Source organism: Sminthopsis crassicaudata, chromosome 3, assembly GCF_048593235.1.
Source record: "Sminthopsis crassicaudata isolate SCR6 chromosome 3, ASM4859323v1, whole genome shotgun sequence".
Taxonomy (NCBI): Eukaryota; Metazoa; Chordata; class Mammalia; order Dasyuromorphia; family Dasyuridae; genus Sminthopsis; species Sminthopsis crassicaudata.
This window is the reverse complement of record NC_133619.1, coordinates 624,038,102-624,064,739: the sequence shown is the minus strand read 5'-3', so window position 1 is coordinate 624,064,739 and position 26,638 is coordinate 624,038,102. Positions and strand designations below refer to the sequence as shown.

General features: G+C 37.9%; 1 protein-coding gene across 1 annotated transcript in view; it reads left to right on the top strand.

The window, feature by feature from the left end:
• LOC141564192 (coiled-coil domain-containing protein 50-like) overlaps positions 1-26,638 on the top strand; it is a 51,840-nt gene that overhangs the window by 12,719 nt on the left and 12,483 nt on the right. Inside the window, exons 2-7 of the mRNA XM_074306355.1 lie at positions 6,927-6,989; positions 10,886-11,015; positions 11,591-11,681; positions 15,372-15,444; positions 18,352-18,488; positions 23,186-23,248. Coding sequence (XP_074162456.1) covers positions 6,927-6,989; positions 10,886-11,015; positions 11,591-11,681; positions 15,372-15,444; positions 18,352-18,488; positions 23,186-23,248 — 557 coding nt within the window. The remainder of the gene's footprint in view (positions 1-6,926; positions 6,990-10,885; positions 11,016-11,590; positions 11,682-15,371; positions 15,445-18,351; positions 18,489-23,185; positions 23,249-26,638) is intronic.

Below are 26,638 nucleotides of genomic sequence, written 5' to 3'. Positions count from 1 at the left end.
ACCCTATCTGCCTCAGTTTCCTCATCTGTAAAATAAACTGGAAAAGAAAATGGTAAACTACTCCAATATCTCTGCCAAGAAAACCCCAAATGAGGTTAGCAAGAGTTAGGATACAACTGAACAATAACAAACCCTAAAAATGAAAGGTTCATCTGTTATTCAATCGTGTCTGACTCTGTGATTCCATTTGGGGCTTTTGTGGCAGAGATGCTGGAGTAGTTTTCCATTTCCTTTTCTAGCTCATTTTACAGAAAGAAAAACTGAGGCAGAGTGAAGTGACTTGCCCAGGGTCATACAGCCAGTAAGTGTCTAAGGCTGGAATTGAACTCAGGAATTTGAGTCTACCTGACTCAGTGTTTTGTGCACTATGGTGCCCCTAAGGGTCATAGAGACCATCTAGAGCAATTGTGTATGGAGAGAATTTTAAATGATTCTCCCTTAGGTCTCGTTAGCAAATCAGCAAGCCTTTGATTCTCTAAAAATAAAATCTGAACCTGAAATAAAATTAATGGGTTTGGAAACATTCGATCCCCATCTGATGCTGTTTCTTCTGTACCCCCCCCCCCCAAGCCTGACCTGGTAATAGGTGGCCTTTATTCCCCTCAGTAGACTTTCTTTCTTCCTGTAAATCCCATAGCCCAGTTTGACGGTGACCTTTGAGGACCATTTAAAATTATATTGGGGAAGATTGATGAAGGGACATAAAATAATGCCTTCTTTTTGGTCATCAGCTGGGGTGCGTTCCTACCTTGATGTCATTGTTTTCCTCCTGCCAAATTACACACCATCACTTCACCTCCAGTATTATTCCATGCCGCAAATGGGCATCTTTGGCCATCATTCATTCGCCCTTCCTCTCTGCACCCCACCCACCCATTAAGAATTTCCATTGAGAGGGCAAGCTGCTGAGGACACAAGGTTTTCCATCTGGAGTCTCCCCAGCCCTCCCCTCATTGTTTTCCTCATTCCCCGGGAGGCAGCATGGACTCTCCAACTGGACCTTGAAAGCCCAACTTTCTCATTTTACAGATAAAAACTGAGGCCCCTGGAGGTTAATGATCAACCCAAAGTCACACAGCTATTTGGTGGCAAGGTCTGGATTTGAACCCGGGTCCTCCAGCTTCAAATTCAGTAGGTCTTCCTAGCTGTAGACATAGAAGCATGGTCCAGAGAAAGAGCAGAATCCAAAGGTAAATGTACAAATCAATCAACAAGCGTTTATAAAGGGCCCAGATTGCTTCAGAGTCAATTGAACAGAAACATAATCAATATGTTTCAGGCACCAAGCTTAAGCATTGGAAATTCAAGGATAAATGAAATAGACCCTGCCTTCGGAGAGATTACATTCTACGTGAGGAGATGGGAAGGGAGAATTAGCTCAAACCAAGTTATATGGGAAGCAATTTCAAGAGGGAAAGGGGAGGGAGAGATAGGTCTTGGGAGGGGAAGGTTAGGAGGGGGAGGAGACCACTTGTGAATAGAAGAAGAAAAGTCAAATAATGGGACCAGCTAGTATAATCCCAACAGCCGATATATGAAGGGCCCAATGAAAGGAGGCTGGAAAAGAGGTGGTCCCTATACAGAGAAGAGTTTTCAGTGCCAGACTGAGGGGCTGGAATTTTGTTCTAAAGACAATAGGGAACCACAGAGGATTTTTGAAGAAGGGAATAGCCTGTGTTTTAGAAATTAGGGAATACTTTTGGAAACCAGAAGTAGGGAAATACATCAAAAAGCAATTTCTACAGTAAAGATAACATACATAAAGTGCTATTTTTCTAATTGTCAAATATTATTAGTATTATTATCATAATATGTAATGAGTAAATTTGCCTGTTATATGGTTTGCTAACAATTTTTAGACTTTTCCTTTAAGTGAAAAGACTGAGATTTCAAGTGTTATATCAATTCCTAAGTTGCTTTTATTAACCTACACTGTGGAAAGGCAGCTAGATCTTGGATTAAGGAAGAAATATTTTCCTGAGTTCAAATCCAGCCTCAGACACTTAGCAAATGTGTGATCCTGGCCGAGCCATTTCATCCTGAGTGCATTAGTTTCCTCATCTATAGAATGAGCTGGAGAAGGAAATGGCTAATCATTCCAGTATTTGCCAAGAAAACCCCAAAATGGGGTCTCTAAGAGTGAGACTAAGTAACAAAAACATTATGGGTCCTTGTAATTCTGTAGACCAGAACTCCCTTATATATGTTGTCTCCCCTCATTATTTAATAATATCTCTTGTCCACCCAGAGAGACGTCTGTGGGAACTGAGTGTGTCTCACAACATAGTATTTTCATTCTTTTTGTTATTGTTTGCTTGGATTTTGTTTTCTTTCTCATTTTTTCCTTTTTGATCTGATTTTTCTTCTGAAACATGATAATTGTATAAATATGTATACATATATTGAATTTAACATGTATTTTAACATGTTTAACATATCTTGGATTACTTGCCATCTAGGGGAGGGAATGGGGGGGGGAAGGAGGGAAAATTTGGAACACAGTTTTTGCAAGGATCAATGGTGACAAATTATCCATGCATATGTTTTGAAAATAAAAAAGCTTTAATTAAAAAAAAAGAAATAAAAAATCTCTTGTCCTCATACCCACAATCCAGTTCTATATTTCTAACTGCTTACACTTTTCCCCAGAGACTCCTCTTGTCACTTCAAACTCAAGTCTAAAATTAAACTGGTCACCTTCCTCCAGCTTTCCTTCCCAAATTGGCTGCCTCTGTCTGTGTATAATCATTCTCCCAGTCACCACCTTGTATTCCACTTTGATTAATCCCTTTTCTTCATCCCCTCCCTTCCCCAGCTCTTCAGTTTTTCCTGTGAAATGTTACTCATTCATCCTTTCACTTCTGGGCTCATGGCCACCCCCTCTGGGATCAAAGCTTTTTATCACTGCCTGGTTTTCTTTGGCAGCCTCTTTGCTAATGTCTTTGACTACCAGTCTCTTATTTCTCTAATCAGAATTTCCTACCATTGCCAAATTAAACTGAAGCTTTCTTCTGTTTCCTTCCTGCTGAAAAGTCTTCAATATTATACTATCTTCCATTGTTATAATTATATATACAGTTTTTTGCATGTTTGAAAAAAATTATCAATGAGCTTTTGTTTTTATATCAACCTAATTTCCTAATGTATTTCTATCTTTCCTTTCTCCTACCCCCCATTCCTTGTAACAAAGAATTTTTTTCAAATTGGGGTTGGGGGAAAGAGAGAAGTTGTTGGTATTGTTGGTCCATAGGGAGGGGATGCCATGACATGCAAGTGAGTGGATTTCAGTGATGGAGGGCTGTGCAAGTCACCAGCCTTACTTTCCCCTGCAGAGCCATCGGTCCAGTGGCCAGATAGAGATCCCGACTACCAGAGATGGTCCTGGATGCAATGGGCAACATTGGCTTTTTTAAGTTAAGAACTTTAACAGGTCTCAGTCTGACTGAGACAATGTTCAGTCAGTAGTTGAAGCTAGATAAGAAAGGAGGTAGAAAATGGCCTCTTTTGCCTAGTGCAAAAAGAAAATTAAGTCCCCTGAGGTCAATGAATAAAACTTAACAAAACATTAAATGAATCTGTGTATTTTCCATCCCTATCCCCTAATTTCTGCAAAAATAGATATAGGTACTTTTTTTTCTCATCTCTTCTGGGTCATTATAATTGCATACCATTCAGTTTCCATTTAAATTTTGTAATGACTGTATTGTTTTCCTAGGTCTGCTTATTTCATTATGCATCAATTAATTTAAATCTTCTCATGTTTTTTTCTGAATTCCTTGTACTTCTTTAAATCACAATAATATTCTATTACATTCATGTACCACATCTTAGTTAGCTATTCCCCAATTAAAGGAATCTATTTTATTTCAGTTCATTGCCATGAATTTGTTGGGATATAAGGAACATGCTGGTAAATGTTTGCTAACTGGTTCTAAAAAAAAAAAAAAAAATATATATATATATATATATATATATATATATATATATATATATATATATATATATACCTGATCTATTTTTAAGTTTTATCTACATTATTAACATTTTCTCTATCAATTTCTTAAGTCTAGACAATAAACAAAATAATAAATCAAACCATGTTTTACTTCTGTAGTGTAAAAGCTCACACTGGAAATTAAACAATTGGTTTTCCATGGGGACATACCTCTTTGACTTCCTTGATATACATATTCCTAGTAATAAAGTTTTGGGATCAAAGGTTATGAAACATTTTAATTTTTTTAACATAATTCCAATTTGTTTTACAGAATGGTTGAACTAGTTCAATAGTCCATCAATAATGCATTAATATATCTTTCTTTACACAGGCCCTCCATCACTAAGTATTCCTATTTTTTTGACATCTTTGTCCATTTGTTGAGGGTGAGGTGAAATCACAGAATTGTCTTGATGTTTTCATATCTTCAGTTTTTGGAATATTCTTTCATATAGCTCTTGATAGTTTATACATTTTTCCCCAGAAGTGTGGTCATCTCTTTGGATCCATGATGCACTGGGGAAGATCTGCCAGCCTGACTTTCAAGGCCCTTCATAATTGTATGTCCACAGGCAGTGAAGCCCAGGAGAGAAAGTACTAAATTTGGAATCAGGAGACCAGGGTCACATCCTGGCTTTGACATGTGCCATCTGGACCTTTTAGAAGTTGGATGGGGCCCGCATTGACTTAAGTCAACCCCTTCATTTTACAAATGAGAATATCGAGGTCTAGGGAGGTTAACTATTTTGCCACCTCAGTAGTAACTTCCAGGGGTCAAGCTAATAATGCTCTTAACCAGTGAAATATCACATGGTAAATATAAAGTCCTCAATTTAGGTTCAGAAAATTAATTGTACCAACTACAGGATAGAGAATTTGATTTCTTTGTTTATTTTTGTTTTTTGCTGAGGCAATTGGGGTTAAGTGACTTTTCCAGGATTACACATGAGAATTTAATTTTTAATAGGCTAAAAGCGTGCCGAGTGATAACATTGGTGGCCAAAAATGCTATTTCAGCTCTCAGATACACTAATAAAAATATTTTTCCCAATTCGATTTAATTCATCAAACATTTAAGTGCCTATCATGTGCCAAGTTTTGTATCTCTAGGACTAAAAAAACATACCTATGTTTTCCTGAGGATGTGCCATTAACTTACCTGATCAGACCTGTTCTTGATCACAATCACCTAGAGTGGAGGTTGGATTAGTTAGGGAAATTTGAGGAAAAGAGACCAAGCAGAAGGCTAGAGTCGGCTCTTCTGGGTAGTGGAAAGACGGGGGAATGTACAAGGTATATTGTGAAGGTTGGAAGGACAGGACTTGGCAACAGCTTGGATATGGAGCTGAGAATTAGGAAGGAACTGAAGACGATATGTAGTTTCACAGTAACAGGGAAATTTGGAAGCAGGAAGAATTTGGGGAAAAGATAATGAATTCAATTTGGGGGAGATTGGAGATCATCAGAGTTAGGGGAAGGAATCAACAGCACAGAAATGGTCACTAAATCCATGAGAGCTGATGAGATCTCCAAGTGAAGTAGTTTAGAGGGAGAAGAGAGAAGAGGGTCCTGGGGAATAGATGCTCGTGGTTAGAAAGGGTGACCTGGATGAAGATCCATCAAGGGAGACTGGAAAAGAGCAGGAAGAGTTCTCAGAGAGGTGGGAGGTGGACCAGAAGGAGGAGGATGGAAATCTAGAGAGAAGAGAGTATCAAGAAGAAGAGCATCCAATGCCATGGATGAAGGTCATGTTCAAGGTCAAAGACAATGAGGTTGGGAGAAAGCCACCAGTCTTGTCAAGGAAGAGATGGGTAGTGGTGTTGGCGAGAGTAGTTTCAGTCAGATGAGAAGGCAATAACAAGGAGATGGAAAGACAGTGAGAGAAAAGGAAGTGAGGCTCCAGTTGTAGACCTGGGGGCTCCTCCAGTTAAACCACAAGAGGGAGGAGAGAGAGAGAGAATGATTAATGACTGAGCCTGAGACAACTTGCTTCCTTTAATTGTCCAATTAAATTTTCACTGGACACTTCAGGAATTTCCAAATGCTGAAACTCAGGGCTTGATTTATTGCTTTGTTGATTGTTCAGAGATCACAAAATAGTGGAGAAGTTAGTAATAATGCTCATTGAACTTTAAAATGTACTATGGGTACATTCTTTCCCTCCTTTATCTCCTATTCCCCCTTCCCCCAAGAGCTGGTTGTTAAAAATTTTATCAGCACACCCATCTACCAGCTATATCGTAGGGGGCTGAGGAGAATATCTAAAGGAAGCTTTGACACAAAAGGTTGGGACTTTTTCTGGTTGATCCCAGGGATCAGAATTAGGACCAGGGGGTGGTAGTTGTAGATAAAAGACTGCAGCTCAGTATAAGATGAAACTTTGTAGGGATAAGGAATTTTCCCACTGGAAAGGGCCATCTTGCAAAATAGTGATTTATGTATCCCTGGGAATGTTTAACCAGCTGCTGGATGACTGTGTTGGGGGGCGGGGGGACTGGGAAGTTGAACTAAATGATCTCTAAATGATCTCACCAATCTAAGCCTAAGAAACTTAAAGAATCTCTGGCCCAGCCAGTTTCCTCTTTTCACAGACAAGGAGACTGAGGCAAGACAGATTAAGGTAATTTGCCTAAGGTCACACAGGTAAGAGGCCCTTCCTATTTCATAAATGATCTCTTTTCCAACTAGAATATAAAGTCTTTGAGGGCAGGAACTGTGGTATAATGGTTGCTTCTGTATACCCCAAGTTCTGAAGCACAGAGTATTCTATGAATATTTGATCAATGATATGATGAATAATGAATAATTAAAACCTTTTGCTTTCATTGATTGTCCAAAAATCTCATGTGATAAAAGGCCCAATACTTGTATGATCTCAAAAGTCAGTATTATTTCTACCAATCAATTGTTATCTTACTTTTTTTGACAGTCCGTCAAGATTTTGCTATCCTTGAAGATGGAGCCCTGGCTCATTGTTTGCAGAAACAAGAAAGTAAGTCTTCTTCAGAAGCCAAAATTTTCCTAGCAACAAATTTTTAAAAGGGCTCATTAAAGCATCTTATTTTTTACATCACAGATAATTCCCAGCATCTGCTATTCTCCCCACCTCCCCATCCAAAGACACAATAGATGTCTCTATTTTACAAAGAAATACAATTAAGCAAACCAGTCAACATGGTGAAGGAGAACTCCTGCACATAGAGGAGGTGGTGATTGTAACCATATGTCTTCTGGAACCAGGATTGCTCATTGCAATCTTCAGCCTTTTAGTTATTATTTTTATTTGTGTTATAGTAATCGTTGCACATACTCTTCTCTTGGTTCCATCTATATTTAAAAACATGTTTTTATTCATATCTTTTGTTTCCTCAGAGAGCCAATGTTTGTTTAAATACTTGTTTCCCTCCTTCCTCTCTATGCCCAGGAATGGGATCTCTGAGAAAGATACGAGAAAGAATTTTCCTTATCTTTTGCATTTGATTGAACTTTGTAAAACTGAGACTTTCCCCTTTCACAGATCACAGAGTGGTAAGGTTAGGAATCAGTTCCCCACCTGCTTTCTAGACTGGAGTTCCCAACTCCAGGCCCAGAGCTCTATCCACTGAACCACTTAACCAAACAGAAGTTAGGTGACACAGTTAGTAAATGGCTGAGGCTGGATTTTAATTTGAGTTGTCCTGATTTCAAGCTCAGGTCTCTATCTACTGCACAGACTAGCTGCCATAGCTGGCATGTAGTAAACCTTCATTCATATTTTGTTTTATTTTTTATTCATTTTGGTCTTTCTGCTACTAAACCCATCCTTTCTGGTATTAAAAAAAATCCTTTATTTTTCAAGCTTTATCTAGGCAACATTAACCAATTAGGGAGGTCTCAAGTTGAATATTGTTTCCCCCTTATTTAAAGTCAGAAAATGGATATCAGTGTGATACTTCATTATCCAAATGCCAAATCCTTTTACTTCTCCATTGTGGAATTTTTTTATTATTATTTTAATGGACAGTGTTATTTTAATGGCTCCCATTTTAGTACTTAATGGAAAGCAGACATAAAAGTTTTATAGAGAAGTTACATTAAAAGAATGACATGGAGATGACCTCCTGGGACAACCAGCCTTCTCTGGAGGCTAGAACCTAAGCAAAGCACTTTTCCTACCCCAGCTTCAGTTTCCTCATCTAGAAAATGGGGGAATTGGATTAGATGAATGTCTAGGGTCCTTTTATCTCAAAGTAGGAAGGAAGGAAAGGAAGCAAGGAAGGAACAAATTATGGAGGGAGGAATAAAAGAAAGAAGGGAAGAAGGAAGGACAGAAGAGGAGAGATGGAGAGAAAAGAAAAGGAAACAAAGAGGGAAAAGAAGGAAGAAAGGAAGGAAGGGAGGGAAGAAAGAAGGAAGGAAGGAGTTATGGAGGGAGAAATAAAGGAAAGAAGGGAAGGAGGGGAAAGAAAGAGGGATGGAGAGAAAATGAAAGGAGAGGGAGAAAAGAGAAAGGAAGGAAGGAAGAAGAGAAGGAAAAAAGGAAGGGAAGAAGGGATGGAGAGAAGAGAAAGAATGAAGGAGGAAGGAGACAGAGAGAAGGAAAGAAGGAAGGAGAAAGAGGAGGAATGGAGAGAGAAAGGGAAAAATGAAGGAGGAAAGGAAAGAAGAGAAGAAATAAAAGGAAAGGAAGGAAGGGAGGAGAGAAGAAAGGGCTGGAGGAAGGAAGAAACGAAAGAAGGAAGGAAGGAAGAGAGAAAGAGAGAGGGAGAGAAGAAAGGAAAAAAGGGAGAGAGGGAAGGAGGAAGGAAGGCTTCTCTGAAAGTGATATTTTTACAATCCTCTTTGTGATCTAGACCCCTTTAACAGTCAATTTGGGGAAGTCTATAGATTCCTTCTCAGAATTATGTCTTTGGATACATAAAAACAAAATGCAAAGGACTACAAAGAAAACCTATTATATTGAAATAGAATTATAAAAAATTTTATTTTTAAAATTTAAAATTCATAGATCCCTGGGACACTGGAAGTTTAAATGACTTGCTTGGAGTTCCTAAACCAGTAGTGTCAGAGGCAGGACTCCAACACAGCTCTTGTTGCCCCTAAGACCAGCTCTCTATCCACTAGGTGATGTTGCTTTAAAAACTGTAAAACCTTATGAAAATGTGATTCGTGGTGATGTCCTAAGTTTTGCTACAAAATTGTGGCTAGAAAGCACAATACTGATCAGAGTTTTGTAAGTTAGAGATAAGTGATGTCATGGTGTCATTGATCCGGAGACCCAGCCTTGGAGTCAGAGCAGCTGGCTGAGCATCCCACTTCTGACACCGCTCAGCCCTGCAGCTCTGGGCCAGGTCATTTATCACTCAATGGCTCCTTTTCTCATCTGTACAATGGGCGTAATAACTATGCTACAGGGTTGATTGTGAGGCTCAAATGAAATATTGTATGGAAAATACTCTGCAAACTTCAATGCTTTCTATCAACATCATTATTTTTACTCTTATAAAAAGAAGTCTTTATACATCAAAAAGCCAGTTATTAGATCTATAATAATAAAAAATAATATCTATAAAACACCTACTATGTGGCAAGCACTGTGCTAAGCACCTTATAAATATTATCCCATCTGATCCTCACAACAACCCTGGAGATAAGTAGTTATTATTTTTTTTTTACAGTTTTTTATTTTCAAAACATATGCACGGATAATTTTTTCAACATTGACCTTAGCATAGCCTTGTGTTCTAGATTTTCCCCTCTTTCCCCCCATTTACCTCTAGATGGCAAGCAATCCAATGTATGTTATCCATGCTTTAACATGTAGAACATATATGTTAAACCCAATATGTATAAACTTATTTATACAATTATTGTGCTGCACAAGAAAAATCAGTCAAAAAGGAAAGAAAGCGAGTAAGAAAACAAAGTGCAAGTGAACAACAGAAAAAGTGAGAATGCTATGTTTGTGATCTACACTCAGTTCCCATAGTTCTCTCTCTGGGTGTAGATGGCTCTCTTCATCACAAGATCATTGGAACTGGCCTGAATCACCTCATTGTTGGAAAGAGCCACATTCATCAGAATTGATCTTCCTATAATATTGATGTTGCCATGTACTATTATTTTTATTACTCTAAGTACTCTGTAGATTTGTGCCCTCGATTTGCCCCTATCTCAGTCCCGGTCTGCTTGAGTTGCCACTAGAGGGCATTCCTGCTCTTTGGATTGCCCCAGGTCCTTTGCCCCACCTGTTAAATTCATGGTTAAGCATCTAATGGGCTTCTTGTCACCAGGATATGTCCATATCATTCTCCAGTTGATCTATCTCCTTCTGCTCAGCACAGGCTTGTTTGGTGCCTTCCTTGTATCAGGGATTTATTATCAGTCTAATTGAATTGGTCCAAAAACCACTCCATATCAGTCTTTCTGGATTTCTTTTTAGGTTTCCTCATTAAAAAAAAATAATAATTCATTTTCCCACCCCTAACATTTTCGGTGGCTGTCCCTTATGTCAAGAATACTTTGTCTCATCACCTCCATCTAATGCTTTCCCTCTCTTAATGCTCTCCATTCTATGGCTTCTTTATATATGATTCTTTGCTTATTGGCTTCTCCACAAGCTCTGTGAGGGCAGGGACGTCTTGTGCCTTTCTTTGCATCCCTGGTGCATCCCAGTGCCAGTCTGCCTGCTTTATCGGTCCATTGAGGCCATTATACCTCAGAGGTTCCTCCATGTTCTAAATCTCCCATCTTATGACAATTTCCCCCAAAATGGATTGTTTTAAAACCTCAGGATGTTTCTTGAACAACTTTTAAAGCAGGTAGGCTGGTTGAGGACTACACAGGTATGTTTTGTTGCCAATAAAGTATCTAATCAGTCTTTTCTACACTTATTTTTTTTGCATACAGTTGAACAACATTATGCTTCCAATGTGCAGAAGAGTCAGCTTGTTCAGATGGACATTCGGATAGCCCGAAAGCTGCAAGATGTGGAAAACCAGGAAAGAGAACTGGGAAAATCTCACCAACAGAAAAAAATGTAGGGGAACACAGAGCTTTTCTGTCCCACAAATTCTTTGAACTCTTCCCACCCATTTTGTTTCTGTAATTCCTACTAGTGGGAAGATGGAGAGAGAAGAGGATTTGTCTTCATGACCCTATTTAGGCTTTTCTTGGCAGCGATACTAGAATGATTTGCCATTTCCTTCTCCAGCTCCAGTAGACAGGGTGAAGTGACTTGCCCAGGGTTACACAGCTAGTCTGAGGCAGATTGGAACGCAGGTTTTCTACTTCCAGGTCATTCTATTTCAATTATTAATTATTAAATGCCCCACTTGGTCCATCCCATGGTAGGTGTTAAATAAATGTTTGTTAATGGCTGGAAGCAGACCCAGAAGTTGGGTTATTACATCCCCATTTGGCCCATCCCATAGTAGGTGCTTTATAAATGTTGTTAATGGCTGAACTTGGGTTACTTTTTTTGGGCCAGCAGGATTGTTTTCTGTTTAGAGATGATCCCCTTCCTTGTACATCACGGTTGAAAATCAAACCTAAAATACAATGGGATATATTTTGTTTGTCTTCCTCTTTCCCATTCTTCTCACTGATATTTAGGGAGGAGAGTGACTCCGAGCTGGCTCGATCAATCCAGGAAGAAATTCAGAGGAAAGCGGAGGAGTGTCGGCAGAGAGAAGAAGATGATCAGGTACTGGCCCGCTGCTCTGCTCAGGTGGCTTCCCACTGAGACGCTGTAGTTTCAGAAGGATGCTGATAAGCTGGCAAACATTTAGAGGAAACCCTGAAACCCTTCAGATTTCTTGTTTGAATCCCTTGCTAGAGAGAATGACTCTGTGTCTGGCTCGTTGACCCATGGAACAAAGCATACCGGGTCCTTCTGTCCTCCACGATCACCTTAACTCTGTCCGAGCTCATGTCCGTTGCTTCCATGACCCCCTCTCTCCATCCCATTCTCTGCCATCCCCTTTTCCTTTTTCCTTCAATCTTTTCCATCCACAGGATCTTTTCCATTGAGTCCCATCTTCTCATCATGTGGACAAGTATTTCAATTTCAGTCATTTGTCCAAGACTCACTTAAGTGTCAATCTATCTGTATAGTCCTTGAGGAAGGTTCTTCCTTTACTAGTGTAGGGTTATAGCCCACGCTGGACAGCTTGTCCATCCCTCCTATAAATCTGCTGCAGAGGGTCCATCCTGGACTCTAGGAGCCTCCTTTATGCACGCTGAATTTCTATGATACCAGAGCAGTTCATAGGAAATCAGGTGTCCCTTGGGTTCTCTTTCTCAGTTTTCTTCTCTGTCCAATGAAGGAATCAAATTAATGGCCCTTTGATTCTTAGATTGTAAGCTCCTTGAGAACAGGGCCTGTTTTGGGTCTTTCTTTATATCCTCATTGTTTAGCCCAGTGCCCAGTACATCGTAAATTTTTGTTGATTGACTCATTCCAAGATTTCCCATGACTGTAACATAGAAAGAATTTAAGAAATATTTGTGGATTGAAGATATCTATGATTTATCAATCTGAAAGGTGATGACCCTTCTGGATTATTATTGATAATAACAATCTATATGCTGCTTTAACATTTGCAAAATACTTTCACATATATCATCTCATGTGAGCCTTACAACAACCCTGTGAGGTAGATGTTACAGGATAATAATCCTGTTTTACTGATGAAGAAATCAAGTCTTAGAGAGGTTAGATGACTTAGAGGATTCTAAGAAGGAAGAGAATAAGCATTTATTAAATGCCTACTATATAACATATGCGGTGCTATGTACTACATAAATATTATCTCATTTGATGCTCACAACAACTTTGGGAAGAAAATGCTATTATGATTTCCATAATCATAATGGGGGAAAACTGAGGCAGACAGAGGTTAAGTGATTTGAGCAACTGGTAAGTGTCTAAGGTTGGATTTGAACCCAGCTCTTTTCTGATTCCAGAAATCTATATACAAAGACATCCATCCACTGGGTGATCCTTTACTGAAATAACTTCTGAATCTTTACTTCCTAATCTATAAAATGGACATGGAGACAGGAGGGCACAGACACATAAGAATGGGTTTCATTCTCATTTTTTTATGTTTATCGCCTGGGTGACTTTAGGAAAGTCATTGATTTTTCTGGGCCTCAGTTTCCTGCTCTGTAAAATGTTGTTGGACTAAATAATCTTTCTTCTTAGATCCCTTCTAGCTCAATTGTTATCATTCTATTTAATTCAAAAAGCATTTATTAAGTGCCTACTGAATGCCAGGCACTGTACTAAGTACTGGCAGCACAAAAAAGGCAAAAGACAGTCCTGACCTCAAGGAGCTTGCAGTCTAGTGGGGGAGACAACATGAGGATAAATATACATGACCTAAGCTATAAAAAATATAAATAGGGAGTAATTAAAGACCAAAAACACTGGAATTAAGAGGGATTTTGATAATAATTCTGATAACGCATTTCATTTCCCCTCATGAGTTACAATGACAAATTTAAAAATTAATAAGCCATCATCTTGTACCTTGGATTTTGTTGTATGAATTACTAAATTTATTTTAGGACTTGGTAAACTTTGGGAATATGAACACATGGTAGTCCATCTTCACTGCCCCCTTGTGGTGAAAGTTCTTTACAGCCCTCATTCCTCCTCATTATTATGTTTTGTTTTATAAAGAAATCTGAAAGGGTCAGAGACTTAGAATCGTAACCACTGTTATTGTAGTAATGAGAAAATTGAGACCTAGAGAGTTCTCAAAGTCCCCAGGTCCTTAAGTTTAAGTTGGGTTTTCTGTCTTCAGCTCCAGAGCTACTTAGCACATGGTGCTTAATAAATGTTTATTAATGGATGTTTCCCAAATTCTACTTTTATGAATTCTTACAGAAGGATTTTAGGACCTTCAAATCTAGAGATAGCAAGAAGAGTCTGGGTCTCTTGCAACATGCAATTTTGCTCCCTTTCCACAGTGACCTGGTGCCAATGGATGGAGCACTGAGCCCGGAAGGACAATCTGAGTTATATTTGTACTAATTCTCTGACCTGAGAAAATCACTTAATCCCTCTCTGCCTCAGTTTTCTCACCTGTAAAATAGGGATAGTAAGGGGCTGCTGTGAGAATGTCTGGAAATAGTGTTTGTAAAGCACTTTGCAAACCTTCAAGGACTTGATAAATATCATTACTATTGTTATCAGTATTAGGTCCATCACCTTTGGGAGGAGCTGACCACCTAAGTCTGTGAACTGGTGATGGACTGAATTCTCTCTTTTTAAAGACTGGTATCCTAAATTGAGAGTGTAGGAAAAAATACAGTTTATGGGGCTATATTGTTCACATGGCTCATTTATCATCAGAGTTTTGCCTGAGAATTGCTGTCCGTAGACTGGTAAGCAGAAAAAGCTAACCATCCCCAAAATGGATGATACAGTTCCGTAATTTGTAAATATGACATCTCAAAAAAAAATTATGTTTCAGATTCTCAGGTACAAGAATGTTAGATTCTCAGTTGGAAGAAAACTTTGGGACCAGTGGATGAACCCCTTCACTTTACAGATAAGGAAACTGACTGTGATGATTCTAGATCACACAGGTGTCTGAGGCGGGCTTTAAGTTCAGGGTTTCTTGACCCCACATTTAATGCTTTAACTATTATACCACCCTATCTCCCAAGGACTCAGCATAATTCTTGATTACCTAGATAAACAGCTAGATGGCACTAGACCACAATTTTCTCATAAACTACAAGCCTCCTGTTCCTAAAATTTACTACATCCAAAAATAAATGTGGTGAGAACATATTGACTTGGAAAACCACAAGTTAACATTATCTATGTCAGGTTGTATTATTTTAGTTATTTTGTTAAATATTTTTGGGCTTGGGGGAGTTTTACACTGGAAGAGAACTAATATGTTCTTGCATCCTCTTGCTGACTTCCTTACTTTCCTTTGGATGGGATCCACCTCATCGGTGTCTGTCTCATTGCAATGGAAAGTATTCCTGATTTGGAATTGAAGGATCTGGATTCAAATTCTGCCTCTGTCACTTACTTATCTGTATGACCTGGAGCAAGATGCTAAATGTCTCTGGATGTTTTCTCATGAGGGAAGGAGGTGGGGAGAAAGGAAAAGTAAAAAACTTTGAAATAGATATGCTTAATTAAGCCAAATGTCTAAAAAAATATCATTCTCCATGTCATGTCTGTGGTTTCTCTGTCATTAGGCAGGGATGCTTGACTTTGTACCATCACTCAGGGTATAAAACACAGCCTGGTGATGTGGGGAGGTTACACCAATGGCTTCAGACTGATAAGGAGGCTCTTGAAAGCTGTCCTCTGAGTGTTTTGGCTCATTGCTTTTCCTGCTAATTTGTTTTCCTCCTGTCACAGGAAATAGCCAAGCAATTGCAAGAGTTAGAAGAAGAAGAAGCATCTTCCCTTCCGAGCTCCCACGGCACCAGAGGTACAGAGCCTGAGAGGGAAATCAGAAATGAATCCATCCCCACCTGCTGGTGGTTGCTTATTTGTTCATGATCAATTTTTATCAATATCTTTGTTTTCTTCCATTGATGACATTTCCTAACATAATTCATTTCTTAGAAGGAAAAAGAAGAAGAAAAAAAAGATTTTTAAAAATTTAACAAAATTAACCAAAATTTTGAAAAAAAGTGACATTATTCTCAGAGTTCCATACACATAGTCCCATACTTCTTCAAAGAAATAGGAGCCATGGTTAGGCAGGGGATACCTTCTTATATCAATTCTTAAGATCCAAGTTGTCATATTCTAGAACATTCATGTGAAAAAGCATCCTATATAAATAATAAGAGAAATATGTATCATAACAATTCTGAGCTTTCACATTACACTCCCCCAAAATGGCAAATATGCCAAAAATGGGGAACTGAAACACACATATTTTGCAACTCAAAAAAAATGGGGGTCACTAACCTGGACATAAGGATCCCTGCGTACCACATGTTGACTTACCTTTAAAATGTAACATTATCTTTTTTATACATTTTTATTTATTTTGTTAAATATTTCCCAGTTACATTTAATTTTTTTTTAATTTTAATTTTCAACATTTATTTTTGTAAGATTCTGGATAGTTGGTGATGCAGTGAATAGAGAGCTCTGGATCTGGAGTGGGGAAGTTCTGCGTTTTATAGGAGATGGTACATACTATTAACCTGCCATACTATTAACCTGCCAAGGAAATTGGAGACCCAACGTGTAACTGCCTTGTCCAGAGTCACCCAGGGAAAAGATCGGGTCAGAATGGAAACCAAGTCCTCCAACTCCAAAGACCAAGTTGTTTTCATTTACCCAGTTTGGGGAAGATGAGAGAGATAGAGAGACAGAAACAGAGAGACAAAGAGAGAGACAGAGAGAGACAGAGAGACGGGGGAGGGGGAGCAGATAGAAAGTCTAGACCTGAGATTTTATATATATATATAGATATAGATATAGATATAGATATAGATATAGAGATAGATAGATAGATAGATAGATAGATATAGATATAGATATAGATATAGATATAGATATAGATATAGATATAGATATAGATAGATATGGTATATTCCTAGTAAGGGAGTTTCCTCTGTTGGTGGAGACCAAATCCTTATGTATGACTTATAATCTTAAAGTAAACATCATCAAGGTCTTCATCTCTTTTGGTTGGGGAACCATTTCTTTACATGTCTAAGACCATTGAAGTAAGTTCTTGCTGTCTGAAGGAAGATCATGTAGAGCATGTAGTTGATGGGGGTATAAACTTGTCTGGGTCAGAGATAGGGCTACAGTCGAGGTGTTTCCATGCTCCAAAGCTAGCTTTCTGTCTAAACATAATATATACACATGGCTAAAAAAACTCCCCTCCTTGGTGACTGAATGTAAATTAACACATGCTGTATTCACTTGTTTTTTCCTTCTGTTTTTTTCCCCTCTCTTCTTTTTTCTTCTGTTTTTTTTCCTCTCTTATGGTTTTTCCCTTTTGCTCTGATTTTTTTCTCCTAACATGATTCATATATAAATGTGTATTTTTAAAAAATTAATGTACATGTGTAACCAGAAAAAAAAGAAAACAATAAAAAGGGGAAAAAAACCTTCCCTTCTTTAGACACAAAAATCAGAACAGGATGCCCAAGTGGGATCAAACTCAAATAGAAATGAGGGTCACTCACTTGGACATAAGGATCCCTGTGGGTCACATATTAATTTACTTTTAAAATGTACCATTATCTTTTTATATATTTTTATTTAGTTTGTTAAATATTTTCCAGGTACATCTTAAAATTTTTTTAATTTTAATTTTCAACATTTATTTTAGTAAAATTTTGAGTTCCAAAAGTTTTTCTTCTTCCTTCCCTTATCAAGATAGCAAGTAATTTGATACAGACTAAATATGTGCAATTTTAAAAACATATTTCCATATTTGTCATGTTATATAAGAAAAATTAGACCAAAAGGAAAAAAATAAGAAAAAAAAGCAAACAAAAACAAAGGTAAAAAATACTATACTTTGATCCACATTGAGTCTCTATGATTCTCCCTGTGGATGTGGATCATATTTTCCATCCCAAGTCTATTGGACTTGTCTTAGATCAACGTATTGCTGAGAAGAGCCAAGTCTTTCATGGTTGATCATCACATAATCTTGCTGTGGCTGTGTACAATGATATGGTTCTGTTCATTTCATTCAGCATCAGTTCATGTCAGTCTCTCTAGGCCTCTCTGAAATCATCCTGCTGGTCATTTCTTACAGAACAGTAATATTCCATAACATTCATATACCATAACTTTTTCAGCCATTCTCCAACTGATGGGCATCCCCTCAGTTTCCAGTTCCTTGCCACCACAAAAAGGGCTGCCACAAACATTTCTGCACACGTGGTCCTTTTCCTTCTTTTAAAATCTCTTTGGTATATCAATCCAATAGTGACTCTTTTGGATCAAAGGGTATGCAATTTTCTTGCTCTTTGTCATAGTTCCAAATTGCTCTTTAGAATGGTTGGATCAATTCACAACTCCACTAAAATGCATCCCAGTTTTCCCACATTCTCTTCAAATTTATCATTATTTTTTTTGTCATCTTAGTCAATCTGATGGATGTGGAGTATACCTCATATGTACAAAAATTTTTAATTTTCATTTCTCTAATCAATAATGACTTAGAGCATTTTTTCACATGACTTTGGCTTTAATGGCTTTAATTTCTTCATCTGAAAATTGCCCAGTTGCATTTTAATCTGATTCAAGCAGCACTCAGGGATCCCCTGGGCTATGCGTTTGATACCTCTGCTCTAGATATTCTTTCTTCAGTCTTACTTGAAGTTGATGGCTGTGATTGCTTCCTCTTGCTTAGATGTGAATCACTCAGAACATGATGACACAGACCACCTAAATTGGCAAATGGCTGAGCTGGAACTCCAAAGTCAGGAGCAACTCCAACAAGATGAAGAATTGGCCTGGAGATTGCAAGAAGAAGAGGAGACTCATATAGTAGGTGCAGAAAAGTTCTTGACCCACACATTTTTCTTGATCATTTCACCAAAAAGTGGATTTTTTTCTTTTTCTAGGTCAGTCTCCAAACTTTTAAAATTGTACAATCCTCTCAGTAAAAATCTTCAAGCTCATACTTCTAATATGTTTTCTTATTACATAAATGCATCCATATACTAATAATTATGTGCATTATAAAACATAGAGAATAACAATTTTTAAAGGATGAGATAAAAATTACATAGATGTTGATCCTGGAGGTGCTAGGGAATCACTGGAGTTTGTAGAATAGCAGGGGATGAGATGCTCAAACCTTTGTTTGGGAAAATCACTCTGGCAGTTGAGTGGATTCGATGGAAATAGATGGAAGCTGAATTAGGAGGCTGTTGGTATAGTCCAGGTAGGAGATGAGGATCTGTACTAGGGTACACTATGAGGAGAGAAAATATACATATTTTCACATGTAGGGAGGTTATAACTGATGGGATATGGAGGCTGAAGGAAAATGAAGAATCAAAGATGATACTGGGCTGGTGGATTTGGGCAACTGGGAGGATGAGAGTGCCCTTGATAGAAATAGGGAAATTTTTTTTTTGGGGGGGGAAAGATGGAAATGGAGGGAAAAATAAAATGGAGCTTGTGATCTAGTTCATAACCCACCCATACCTGTACTTTCTAAATGACTCATTCTAGCCCACCCTAACCCAAAAGGAAATGGTGCAGAAAAAGGCCATGCTGGGGAGTTTCCAATGGTACCTGTGTCACCATTGCTGTGGGTTCCAAGGTAGCAGTGGTTAGATTATAACTGACCAAAGGGCCAGCAGTCAGCTCAGAACTAGGCTGGTTGGGAAATGCCCAGGGAGATTGGGGGTGGCGTAAAGGAGATTTTAGGGGATACAGACAAGCATATGATGGAGATAAACCCCACCAGTGTCTACTGCAGGTAGAGTGGGATGTGACCTTTCTTCCCACTCTGAGGTATTGATCATACATTTCTTGGGATCAGTTACATACCTTCACTTCCCTTTTTTTCACTACCATTTTTACTTTAACTATTTAAAAAGAAAACCAAAACCTCTTGTAGCCAAATCTCTATGGTTGAAGAACTATTCTGGGCTCTCTTTGCCTCCTTAATGTCTCCCTATCACATTGCCTGTGATCTTAATAATGCTGGTTGAATTGATTCCATTTGTACTCTTAAGGGAATATCCTTAGCTCTGGGAAACATTACTTCAACCAATGAGCTTGCTCCTCCTAAAATTCCTAAGGTGTAAACTCCCTTTAAAGGCCCGAATCAAAGGTCTGAACCAGAGAACTATCAAGTCAACCTTAATTCTCACCTTGTCACTGTCCAGACAACCTGAGTTCTCACCTTGTCACTGTCCAGACAACCTGAGTTCTCACCTGGTAATCCTAACACCTAGCTATTATTATTATTATTAGTTATTATGATTATTACTCCAACAGAGAAGATTTTACCCACCTATTTCTTTTCATCCAAGTCCAGAAATCCTTGAAATCTTTCCATGGATACTTTTGGGGTCTGTGTGCCTCAGGTCAAGAAGCTCTGCTCTCAACAATGGGCTTTAAAATGCTCTCAAATTATCCGTGACATTCCCAAATTTTATGTTCTCCAAGAATCTTGTAAATGCACATGAGAGATGACTTGTTTTAAGGTTTCATCTGACTTTACCATGCTGGATGCTTTTTTACAACCAACAAAAAGTCACCAAAAAGGATCTCATATTCTTCATTCTTCAACCTTTCCATTGTGTGACTATAAAAAGGGTGAAAAAAATAATTTGTAATTATTTTTGAAGTGTTGGAAATTATTTTATCCAGTTTTATGCCTCAGTTTAAAACCACAAACCAGTTATTGATTTATTGCTTTGTTGACAATAGAGCCTTAACAGTGATGGAAAAAATGCTCATGATGTATATTAAACTTAAAAGTTATGTCCTACATACATTTTTGATTGTTTTTGAAGAGCTGGTTATTAAATATTAACCAATACAATCCTGTGTCTTATCCAACCCTATCATTTTACAGATGAGGGAATTAAAGCCCAGAGAAACTAAATGATTGGGCTAAAGTCACACAGATGACAGTGGCCAAACTGAGCTTCAAACTCCTGGATGAGAATGAAGTCGTTAGCCCAGAGTCTTAGAGAAGGAATTTCAACTTGCAAGCCCAAGAGTCCACGTTACAGGGATTCTGAGCAGATCGGTAGGGTAGAACGAGACTGGGAGACTGAAACACTGAGGTTCAGGTCCCACCTTTGATTCTGATATTGACTGGGGGGAAAAGGCCTTAGGGTTATAAATCAAGATGGACTATTTATCTGAAGGAAATGGGGATAACCCAAGTGATCTTAAGAGTTGCAGAAATATCTAACTGGGGATTCTAAACCTTTTGGCTTCCCCAAATCCCTTTGGACAGTCTGGTGAAGTCCCAGGCTCATGAATCATATTTTTAAGTGCTTAAAATAAAATATCCAAGATTACAAAAGAGATTGGAGGTTAAGAAAAAGGAAGATGCCTTTTTTTTAATTCCAAGTTCATGAACTTTTGATTTTCACCTTGGGGTTCTGTATACCTCTGGTTAAGAACAATGGACTTTAAGTCTCTTAAATCCCTTTATGTTCTCAGAAGGAGCAGCTTTCAGTTCAAATGGTGCACTTTTTTCTACTTTCCTTCTTGCGTCCACTTGGTAACAAAGTTCAGTTTTTAGTTTGTGTCATTGCTTAGATTCTGGCTCTGCCAGGCTCTAAGGGGCTTCATGTTCTCCAGTAGCTGAAGTTTGAGGGTTAGATTTCCTCTTTTTTCTTTCCCTCTATGAACACTGACTTAAAGTTTGTGGGCCTCAGGCCACAGTTTCCCTCCCTCTTATCTAGAAGTCATAAATAGGCTATAACCTATCTGTAGAAATGAACAACATTTTTCTATCCTCGAAATTTCCTTTGCTGATGAAGCCACAGTTCCTGTGTGAATTTGCATTTATTTTAGTACTTTAAAATCTCTGTTATTTCATCCCTCCTGAGTCACCTTCCATCCGTGTGGACCACAGTTCATCCTTGCTTTACATATCAAAGGAACATAAACTTAGAACTGGAAAAGAAGACCCCCAAGAACACAGATCCAGAGTAGGACTTCTTCACCTTTTTTATATCACGGAAGCTGTGAGCAATCTGGAAAAGCCCAGGGACTGCTTCTTAGAATCATGGTTTTAAGTGCATAAAACAAAATACATCAAATTACGAAGGAAACTAATGATATTGAAATATAGTTACCAAAATATATTATTTTTTCCTACAATGGCAAAGGAACTCAATAATATTGAAACATAGTTATAAAAATCTTTTACATATGATACTGAAATATAATTATCAATTATCATTTTGTATAAATATAGAATTACAAAAGATACCAATGATATTGAAAGACAGTTACCAAAATATTTTAACAAACAATTCACAGGCCTCTGGTTAAGAACTACTTGTATCAAATTAGAAAGGCCATTTAGACTGTGCTAGAGAAAGCTTAACTATAAATAAATAAATAAATAAATAAATAAATAAATATATATATATATATATATATATATATATATATATATATGTGTGTGTGTGTGTATATATTTATTTATTTATTCATATATATATATATATATATATATATATATATATATATATATATATATATATATATATTTGACTGAGGCAATTGGGGTTAAGTGACTTGTCCATGGTCACATAGCTGGGAAGTATTAAGTGCCTGAGGTCGAATTTGAACTCAAGTCCTCCTGACTTCAAGGCCATCTAGTTGCCCCTTAACTATTAACTATGTTTTCAATATAAGCATTTACAAATCAGAAATTTAAAAATGCTACAAATTTGCTTATTGTTGATTTGTTGTTTTGTTGAATGTAAAGACCTAAGAAAGTGATGGAGAAAGTGTTTGAAATGCAAATTAAACTTAAAAATGTGTCTTGTGTACATTTTTTTTTTTGGAGGAAGGGATTGAGTCGATTATTAAACATTTACCAACAAAACACCATCTAATCCAACGCTTTGTTTTTTTAGTTGATCATCAGGGCCAAAGTGATTGGGCCAAGGTCACATAGGGTTTCAAACCCATTTATTTTAACTCCAAATCTAATTCTTCTTCCAGCATACTATATTAGCTAGCTTCCAAAATTCATTTGTTGTTGTTCATTCATTACATTCATGTCTGACTCTTCATGATCCCATTTGGGTTTTTTTTGGCAAAGATACTGGAGTGGTTTGCCCTTTCCTTCTCCAGCTCATTTTTACAGTTGAGAAAACTGAGGAAAACAGGATTAAGTGATTGCTGAAGATCCCACAATGTCTGAGGCCAGATCTGAACTCATGAAGATGAATTTTGCTCATTCTATGCCCAGCTTTCTTTCCCCTGTGCTTCCAAAATTCATTACCTTGTAAAAAATTTCTTATAGTTAAAATTTTTGAGCCTCCTGAGGCTGATGCTGGGCATGTGTCCTGAGTCATTCCATTATAGAGTGCCCCTCACCCCAGATCTTGGGGTTCGAGAATGTCAAGCTCACTTCCAGGAGACCTTGGGGAAAGGCTGACATGAAGGATTGATGATGTTCAGTAGGCAGGGTGTAACTAATGGGCAAGAGGAAGCCGTACTAACCATAACTTCTCATTTCTTGGCAGAGAACAAGAAGGAATCGGGAACGCAATGATGACTATCGCACTGCACAAGTGGCCCAGGATGAGGTGAGGGCAGAGACTTTAGCTGCCATCTTTTCTTTCTTTCTTTTTTTTTTTCTGAGGCTGGGGTTAAGTGACTTCCCCAGAGTCACACAGCTAGGAAGTGTTAAGTGTCTGAGACCAGATTTGAACTCGGGTCCTCCTGAATTCAGGGCTGGTGCTCTATCCACTGTGCCATCTGCTGCCCAGAGCTGCCATCTTTTCTTACGCTTCATTCTTAGGACCAGACTGGTTCCGTAGATAGAGTCTACTCTGAGAACATGGTGATGTTCATCCTTTGTTCTTGAAGACGACCAGTGGTATTACAATGATGTCTCTCTGGGAAGATATTTCAATGTTGTTGGGCTAGATCAGTAATTCCCAACTCTTTTTGTATCAGGAACCCCTTTCATAAGAACAACAAAAATATGATGTGAACCCTTACGGTAATTAATCTGCAATTCTTTATATTGTTTACAGTTATTTACTGCTTAAATCACCATTAAAGGATTTTTTTTAGCATGACTATCTTAGACCACCATCATGACTCCCTAAATCAGAACCACAGCCTATTTTTCTCAAATGGAAGTAATAGAATATTATTAGACTCTAAGAAATGAAGAATAGGCAGGTTTAGAAAAACATGGAAGACTTGCATGAAGTAAAGCAGAGCCAAAACAACCATATACCCAGTGATCACAACAACATAAAAACAGCTTCTAGAGGCAGTAATACTAGAGCCAAATACAGTTTTTTGTATTGTTATTGTGCCCAAAATTAAAATTCACAACCTTCTTTCCCAGCAGTCATCAGAAACAAATTTGATGAGGTCACTTTTTTGCTTTAAGATTTTCACTGGCTCTCTATTGACCATAAATAAAAACTCTTAGTTTGGCATTTAAAATCAATCTTGCCGCATTCTGTCTTTCTAGTCTGATTTACAAATTCCTCTTTCTAATAGTTAATCATTCAACAGTCATTTGTAAACACCCACTATGTTCTAGGCACTGTGCTATGTGCCAAAGAGTTTTTATTTATTTATGTATTTATGTGGTTGTGCTGCACTTTCCTTTTATTGTCCTGTCTCAATTTCCCTAAATTGCCCTGCCTCAGTTTCCCTAAATTGTTCTGCCTCAGTTCCTTGAATTGTTCTGCCTCAATCCCCCTGGTTGTAACCCCCCCCCTCCTAACCATTAGGACTAAGATAATTAGGGCTGGGAGCTCTGACTACTGGAATTCCATAGAGCCATAAATTGCAGATAAGTTGCTTGGAGATATGCTTACAATATCTTAAGTTCCAGACTTTACGCCTCTAGTGATTACCCCCTTCACTCCCCATTTATCAGAATTTACAGTCCTATCCCAAACCTGTCAGAACCAAATTGATGGTCCGTTCCTGGAAATTCCCACCATTTACCAATGTTCGGACTCCACCCCTTGCCTTTGTCTCCCCTGATCACTTGGAGTCATAAAAAAATCATTGGAATCTCACATTTGATGCTGGATTCTTTGAAACGAAAGTCCAATTCAGCCCTGAATGCAGAATGGATTCTGCTCAGCCTCCAGATTATCTCTTTCTCTCAGAAACCCAAATAAAATATTTAAAACTCCCTAATCTCTATCTTGCCTCAGTTTTTCTGGTGTTACATTGTAAGAGTTTATGTATGTATTGTGACTTGGTGAGAAGAAAAAGGAAAAGAAGAAAGAGAAGAAGAAGAGCAAGAAGAAAAGGAAAAAGAAGATGAGAAAGAAGGAGGAGAAAGAGGAGAAGGAGAAGGTGGAGGAGAAGGAAGAAAAGGAGGAAGTGGAGAGGGAAGAGAAAGTAGAAGAGAAATAGAAGTGGAAGAAAAAGAGAAAAAGAAGAGGAAGAAATAGAAGAAGGAGAGGAGAAGAAGAAGAAGAAAAAGAAGAGCAAGATGAAGATGAAAAAGAAAACAAAATATACTCTGATTTGTTGCAGAGAAGAAAATATAAGATAACTCTCTTGTTACCTGTTGTTAATAAGAGTAAGGGAGGAAGCAAAAGAGAAGATTTTTTATTTTTACTTATTTTTTTATTTTTTTGCTGACACAATTGGAGTTAAGTGACTTGCCCAGGGTCACATAGCTTGAAATTATTAAGTGTCTGAGACCAGATTTGACCTCAGATCCTCCTGAGTGCCCACTCTTTGAATGGACTCTGTGTGCATTGATGAGAGAGTGTAATTGAGGTATATGGGTAAAACTCCATGTAAAAATTATGTTTGCTTTATAGTTTCAGTAAATGTCATGGTTAAGATTGAGAAATAGTACTAATTTATTCATGAAAAGTACACTTCTGGATCGCTGTACACATCAATGCTGTATGAAGATGTATTCTGATGGAAGTGGAAATCTTCAACATAAAGAAGATCCAACTCACTTCTAGCTGATCAATGATGGACAGAAATAACTACACCCAGAGAAGGAACACTGGGAAGTGAATGTAAATTGTTAGCATTACTGTCTGTCTGCCCAGGTTACTTATACCTTCAGAATCTAATACTTAACATGCAACAAGAAAATTGGGTTTGCACACATATATTGTATCTAGGTTATACTGTAACACATGTAAAATGTATGGGATTGCCTGTCATCTAGGGGAGGGAGTGGAGGGAGGGAGGGGATAATTTGGAAAAATGAATACAAGGGATAATGTTATAAAAAATTACTCATGCATATATACCATCAAAAAGAATTTATAAAAAAAAAAACCCACATATATTACAAATATAAAAAAAAAGAAAAAAGAAAAGTACACTTCTGGGAACTATGTGAGATATTGTATTGTTGATAATGATCATTCACAAGGATTACCCTTAGAGTCCATAGAGTTAGAGTGGTAATTGCATAGGGAACCACCCAGATACCCTCTCAATTTGCCAGCCTGGGTTGAAGTGGGATGAACCAGCTATCTTCAACTTAGGAAGAGTCAATCAGCTTGTTGAATATAATTGAATGGCAGCCTATTTCTTTTTAACCAATGTACTTTGTAAGAGTTTTTCTTTGTCTATTTGTTGGGAAATATCTATTGCATTATTTAGAAGAAGATACAACAAATACTTTGTTATGTTTCCAAGTGAAAATCTCCACCTTGGAGGATGAGGAAAAGAGTGGGACCGGCTAGACAGGAAGGAATCTACATTAAGGGGGAATAATCATCTTGATAACATCATAGATCCATCTAAGGATTGTGTCAAGGCAAAATATACCTGGAGATTCAATACAAAAAAGGAAGGAAGGAAGAAAGAAAGGAAGGAGGGAAGGAAGGAAGGAGGGAAGGAAGGAAGGAGGGAGGGAGGGAGGGAGAGAAGGAAGGAAGGAAAGCAAGGGAAGGAAGGAAGGAAAGGAAGGGAAGGAAGGAAGGAAAGGAAGGAAGGAAGAAAGGAAGGAAGAAAGG